Raw genomic sequence first — 6,789 nt, 5'->3', positions numbered from 1 at the left:
TAGGAAAACGGCTCCGAAACTTTTTTTACCCCAGCACCTTCACTCCCGTCCCCTCCTAGGCCCCGCTCGGCGCATTTTGCCCTTCGCCTCAGGAGCTGAGTGACCCCTTCGTCTGGAATGCCAACTCTGCAAAATTCCGGTAGCCAAACATAAACCAACTTCCTGGGAGAACCAAGAAGCGAGAAACATCACAACCCCCAACCGCACGCTAGTGTTTTCCAAAAAAAAAAAAAAAAAAAAAGGAGCCCGACCCATTGCCACGCGATGCATGCTAGGATAAGTAGTTCCTCCAATCCCCAAGGCGCCGAGTCAGGGAGGAACTCAGGTTGATTGTACCCGCAGAGAACTACAATTCCCGTGGTGGCCCGCAACAGTGTGGAAGGGGCGGGACAGGAGAGAACGCATCGCGCTTGCGCAAGTCGAGGGGCCGGAGGGAGGCGGAGGCGCTCGGGTCCAACTGCTGAAGCGTCTCCATGTGACAGTGAGCGGGGTCTTAACTCCTGGCGCCGCCCCACTTTGGTTCTTGACCGAAAGCACTGTCCCCTGTCCCGGCGCCAGCCGACAACAACAGTCTAGGACGCTTGCTGTCTGGCCGTGTCGCCGGAGGAATTGCCTCGGTAGGGTCAGGTGTGTCTGAGGGATCCTGCGGAGACACCGGAGTCTCCGGAGAGAGGCGGAGCGGGGATTCTTGTCAGCGCCGGCGTCCCAAAGCGCGGAGACATGAACGGCTTCACGCCTGAGGAGATGAGCCGCGGAGGGGACGCGGCCGCCGCAGTGGCCGCAGTGGTCGCTGCCGCCGCGGCTGCCGCAGCTTCAGCCGGGAACGGGGCAGGGGCTGGCGCCGGGGCTGAGGTGCCCGGTGCAGGGGCCGTCTCTGCTGCTGGACCCCCGGGAGCGGCTGGCCCCGGCCCCGGACAGCTGTGCTGTCTGCGGGAGGACGGTGAGCGGTGCGGCCGGGCGGCTGGGAACGCCAGCTTCAGCAAGAGGATCCAGAAGAGCATCTCCCAGAAGAAGGTGAAAATCGAGCTGGATAAGAGCGTAAGTCACGGCGGGACGGCCCAGCCCTGCCCACCCCCTTGGGGCTCCAGGAGCGGTGCTCACATGGATTGTTGGGCGGAAGGTTCAGGGTTCCCCTCGACCTGGCTGCAGTGCGAACCCGTTGTGTGGGCTCTGGTAGGAAGCAAACAACAAAGTCGCTGCAACTCCGACCGCCACCCCCAACAGACACATACTTGCACGCCGCGGTTCCGCTCCTCCCCCACCCCCACCCCTACTGCTCCTGTCCCCCCACCCCCACGGTCCCTGAGTCCGTTCTGCTCACTGTCTAACCCCTTCCTCCTTCACTGAGATCGGGAAATGAAACAAAGGGGACCGTCTCTCGGAGGGCCCGGAGTAGTTTTCTTGCAGCCCGGCAGCTCCTTCTGGAATGGAGGCGCCTTCTTTGTTTTGCTGCCCTAGCTGTTCGTGTGGCCGCAGGGAGTAACTACCCTCGCGTAGGCAAAAGTGGAGTCCTGCAGAGACCAAGGACCTGATACCGCGTAAAGAAAGACCCCTTTCCTCGTTCGCCCGAGTACGGAGTGAGGGAAGCCAAGCTCGCCTTGCTGGGAGCCGGGATTGTGAACGATGTCAGCATGTAGCGCAGCTTCTCCGAACGTGGGGAGCACGTAGCCTCTGCGGTTTTGCCATCCCTTTGGCAGCCATCGGGATTTCTTTTTCCGTCCTTTTGCGCGTCTGTTTTTGTTTTTTGTTTGTTTGCTTTTGACCATTCATGAGGTTTTTAGGAACAACCATTGCCTCTTTTCTGAGCTCTGGCTGGCGGTAAATGAATAAATAACAAGATGCAAGAACCTAGCACATGTCCTGCATAATTTTAACTTGGATTTAGTTTAGAAGTTAATTTAAAAGCCTTAGTCTTTAATCGTTTAGTTTTTTAAAGGAGTTTAATTGTGTTAACATATGCAGCCCAATATTTCAAATGTTACCGTACAGCTCTCAAGACTACATTTAATTGAAGCTTTTGCGAAGTTCGTGATACTTTATGCCTGTTAAAGGCATGCTTGTGATACTTTATGCCTGTTAAACAGTCCTTCAGTCATGCTCATAAGAAACGTTTCAAGCAAACTTGAATAATTTCACATTGCTTTGGTTGGAAAAACGTAATACAAATAAATACATTCTTTAAATACTCAGAAGTTTATAATTCAAATTTATATACAAGTAGTATATGAAATCAGCTCATGTGTAGAAATGGGTAGTTTTGTATCTGGATTATAATTTGAATGTTGAGAAAGAATAGGAAGCATACATCATGCTGCTAAAATATGATCTTTAGGTAGAGAAAATATTATCGAATATTTTGTGGGGCAACATCACCTTTCCCCTTGTTAAAAAACAGCATGACCTACCAAATCTAGTTCACCTTCACTGCAATTTAATGACAAAATCCAGAGTTGGAATTTCTCATTCTGCTTCTCTGCTTCCCTTCCTCCCTTCCAATCCCCTACCCCCACCCCAATCCTCTCAACGGTATTGCCGGACTTGTTTGTTCTAACTGAATACAGGATTTAAGCATAGAAACATGGTTTTGTCTTAACAATGGCTGTTTTGACTGTTTTTATTTTTAATAATTCATTGTGCCCTATGTATTTTACTAATACATGGACACATTACATAATTATAAGTAGTTTGTGAAACTTTTCTGTTTCAGGCAAGGCATCTTTACATTTGTGATTATCATAAAAACTTAATTCAGAGTGTTCGAAACAGAAGAAAGAGAAAAGGGAGTGATGATGATGGAGGAGATTCACCTGTTCAAGATATTGATACTCCGGAGGTAGATAAAGTTTCTGTATGTTAAATGTAAATCCTAAGTATTCCATTCTGAAACTTATATTGAAAAATATAAATTTTAAAAATACTTAAAAGGAAAAATCTGAAAATGAAAGCAAAATTAAATATAGCCAGTTAACAGGCAGTTGTAGCTTGACTTATGTTTTCAATTGACAATGCTTATGGCTCTATTGACTTATAACTTTTTTGCTCCCAGTTTTCAATATTTATCTTCAAAAGATTAAAGTGTACAATATATTTATAGTTTTGATTCTATAAAAGGAATAATGGAATTCATTAATGTAACTTTTGTTATTTAGTAATGGAATTACAGAATTACATTTTTACTGTGACAAAATTGAAATGTTATTATATGTATCAAAGATAACTTTTAAACATTGCACGAACTAATTCTAATTCTTCCACCTTTATTTTTTTCTAGGTGGATTTATACCAATTACAAGTAAATACACTTCGGAGATACAAAAGACACTTCAAACTATCAACCAGACCAGGACTTAATAAAGCACAACTTGTTGAGGTATTTATGAGTTTTAAACTATACTTTAAATGAGCCTGTTTATACAAAAAAGAGTCATAAAAGCCTAATGAAATTGTTAACGTAGTGTATATAACAGTACGTTTTAGTTAGATAGATCAGTGAATAAAAAATCTATTATGGAAGAATCTAGTTTCTTAGAAATGTTTGTCTACCTCTTAAATTCCTTTATGTAACAAACACTCAATGGATTGTATGTAATTTTCTAAGCATTTTTAAATACTGGCTTTCAGTATTCAGTATTTCTGTTGGCTTTGAAATTCCACTTAGTAAACATTTATTGAACACTTAATTGAGGCATAATAAAAGAAATTGATAAACTTTGTTGTCTTTATTAGAATTTTTTTAAGTTTTTGACAGATTGAGCCTACAGATTAGCCCATAAATAGTATTCCCATAACTTGTGGATTTAACTGTTTGAGAATTTGTCCTTGTTGATGTTAGTTCGTTTTAGTTGAGGCATCTGTGCTTCTTCACATCTAGAAGATGCAAAGACTTTCATTCAAGACGTTACTTAGTTTGCTTTGATATAGGACTTCTATTTCTTTCTGTAAATTTTGAAATATGTGTCTTCTCAGGAATTAATAAACCAAAAAATCTGTGAATCATATTAAGGCATTTATAGACTTATATACTTATACTTTCATCATTTTGAGTAAAAATATTTAGTCTATTGGAATATAAATTAAATATATAAATCAGTTTTCTCATATTTTTCAGCTTGGGTTTAGTAATGCAACATTTTTTCTAACACACGCTTATTGAATAAGGTGAAAGATACAGAAGGTACAATTCTTTGGCAGAATGCTTTTTTAACATTGTTAAGAGCTAATATGTTGACTTTTTTGCCAGAATTTCTTCTTTGTTAAGAGCTAATATATTGACTTTTTTTGCCAGAATTTCTTCTTTTCTTCTTGCCTAAGCAACAAAAATTCAGTTTCTCTTTAAATTTGATTTAAAAGATCCAGTCCTTTTTAGATTGTATAGTATATTAATATAATGTAAACATAGATATTATCTACCATAATAAAACTATATCCATATAGACAGATACTCATCAGGTGGAAGTTACCTTTGTTCTGGGACAAATGAGAACCAGAAAACTGATTATTATAAATGTTACATATACTGTGCAGTTGACCCTTGAACAACACAAGAGTTATAACGGAACATAGTCAAAAGTCTGCATATAACTTTTGATTCCCCAAAAACTTAACTACTACTAGCTTACTGTTGACTGGAAGCATTCCTGATACTATAGTCAGCATATTTTCTATGTCATATGTATTATATATATTCTTACTATAGTTTCAGTAAAGTAACCTAAAGAAAAGAAAATGTTAAGAAAATCATATGGAGGAGAAAATACATTTACAGTACTGTACTGTATTTATTGAAATAAAAGTGTGTAAGTGGACCCTCACAGCTAAAATCTGTGTTGTACAAGAGTCAAAAGTATGTATCTCTTAAGTGCGCCTGAAATATCTGATATTTAAAATTTACATTATTTCTAAAATTACTTTCTTCTTTAGAAATGAGAAGAAATTCAAATGGCAATGAAAGTTATAATTTATTTAGGCATGATTCCAGAGTTAGGTGACTGCCCTCTTTAAATCTCTTAATTATTGTATGAGTAACATTTTCTTTAAGAAGTTTTGCCTTCCACATTCTAGATATACAAAGCAACACCCCAATTTGGTCTGTTGCGTTTCTCTTGGTTGCTGTGCATCTAGATGTTAGATAAGCAGAATGAAAAGGCCAGAAAATAAACATTCTTCAGTGAACGTCTCTCTTTCCCTTCTCATTTTCCATCCATAATCTTTATTCAGAAAAACTTTCAAGGAACCTTAAAAAAGAGTACTGCCAATGAATGAATGAATATAAGTTACAGCAAATATATTTGTAAGATAGTTTATAATTTGTATAGTACCAAAATTTTTTCAACTTCTATATCCTTTTTCTGTGGGAGTAGGGTCTACATTCTATTTTATTTCATTGGTACTTAAAATTGAAAAATATTTACCTCCTAATGTAGATTCTAGTTATAAATTTAAATAAAAGTAAATAATTTCTAATTAATGTATATTTAATTGAATGGATTAGAGAGGGTCCTGTGAAGTCACACTATTTCTTGTTCATAACATCTTATTCTTACATGCTTTTCATCTTGTTGGTATTTTCTTTTTCTTTTGATGAATGTATATGATATCTGTCAATATCTATAATTTCAGGTGGTTTTTTTGTTTGTTTGTTTTTGTTTTTATAGATAGTTGGTTGCCACTTTAGGTCTATTCCAGTGAATGAAAAGGATACCTTAACATATTTCATCTACTCAGTGAAGAATGACAAGAACAAATCAGATCTCAAGGTTGATAGTAGTGTTCACTAAAAAAGATGGAATTGAGACTAAGACTTGGATGTTCCAGTGTTAAGACTGTTTACTCTTTTTTCACATGTAGAAATGTTCCTTGTGTATTTTTTTACAGAGGATTTTCTCTGGTTTTATTTTCTTTGTTTCTGACTCTAATAAATTAGTTGGAAACTCGTGTAAAATGAGCTTTCCTAGATTGAAAAATATTTTAAATAAAGCTGATTACTATTATAGTTGCTTCGGTGTATTTATTTTGTGAAATTTGATTTTTATATTAAACTGCCAAGGTACTAGCTTTAATTGAGAGTTTAAAGATCATTTTGTTACACCCCCCCTTTTATTTTTAATTCCAAGAAATTAAGGTCAAGGAGAAGTAACAAACAGTGCATTTGCTTTCTCTGGGACAAGCTGATTTGGAATTAATATCCTAACGCTATAAGGTGCTTTTTGGTGCTAATGGGTTTGAAAAATAGACTTCCTTTGGGGTGCAACTTCTTTTTTACTTCCTTTTTTACTATTATTATTATTTGATAAAGTATTAGGAATAACAAAGAGTTTAATTTATATGCCTTTCTCCTTCCAAAGAAGACTTAATATGCCAGCAAAGATAAACACAGTGCTAAAAGTTGAAATAACATAGAATTAGCTTTATTTGTTTCTTAAAATTTTGTCTTAGGGAAAACATGTTTATATGGCATGAACATAGAAAGAAGTTCTGTAGTGCCCTTTAATTTTCAGTCATGCCCTGTACTGTTTACATTGCAGATTAAAACTTACGTTGGAGAGATTTAGAAATCTAAAAAGAGCTTTAAATTTTGGTCCATACATAGCTCTAACTTGATTCGTATTCTGCTTTTTTTTTACATTTCATTCACTATCAGTTTTTGATTAAAGTTCTCATAATTGCAAATCAAATTTATAGCTTATGACATCAAAACAATAGTTTGAGTTAATGTTCTTGATTATGGTGCAGATTTTAGGCTGGAAATGGATCAGAACATTAATGTAGCTTAAGGTTTCCCTCAAAGGT

The 6,789-nt window shown here is 38.0% G+C and overlaps 1 protein-coding gene across 1 annotated transcript; it reads left to right on the top strand.

Moving 5' to 3' along the window:
* Positions 1-413: 413 nt before the first annotated feature.
* On the top strand, positions 414-5,992 carry SAP30 (Sin3A associated protein 30). Its single transcript, XM_044225087.1, has 4 exons — positions 414-1,038; positions 2,708-2,833; positions 3,272-3,370; positions 5,655-5,992. The coding sequence occupies exons 1-4, from the start codon at positions 721-723 to the stop codon at positions 5,775-5,777; spliced, it is 666 nt and encodes a 221-aa protein (XP_044081022.1). The 5' UTR covers positions 414-720; the 3' UTR covers positions 5,778-5,992.
* Positions 5,993-6,789: the final 797 nt, after the last annotated feature.

The sequence above is a fragment of the Neovison vison genome, chromosome 11 (genome assembly GCF_020171115.1).
Source record: "Neovison vison isolate M4711 chromosome 11, ASM_NN_V1, whole genome shotgun sequence".
Taxonomy (NCBI): domain Eukaryota; kingdom Metazoa; phylum Chordata; class Mammalia; order Carnivora; family Mustelidae; genus Neogale; species Neogale vison.
Note: the sequence above shows the minus strand (reverse complement) of the source record. Positions and strands in the feature narration are given on the sequence as shown.

Bases quoted from the DNA above. Each gene is read 5' to 3' on its own strand.
- SAP30 (XM_044225087.1), top strand. From the start codon at position 721: ATGAACGGCTTCACGCCTGAGGAGATGAGCCGCGGAGGGGACGCGGCC. The intron at 1,039-2,707 runs GTAAGTCACGGC...TTTCTGTTTCAG, and splicing joins AAATCGAGCTGGATAAGAGC to GCAAGGCATCTTTACATTTG. The intron at 2,834-3,271 runs GTAGATAAAGTT...ATTTTTTTCTAG, and splicing joins AAGATATTGATACTCCGGAG to GTGGATTTATACCAATTACA.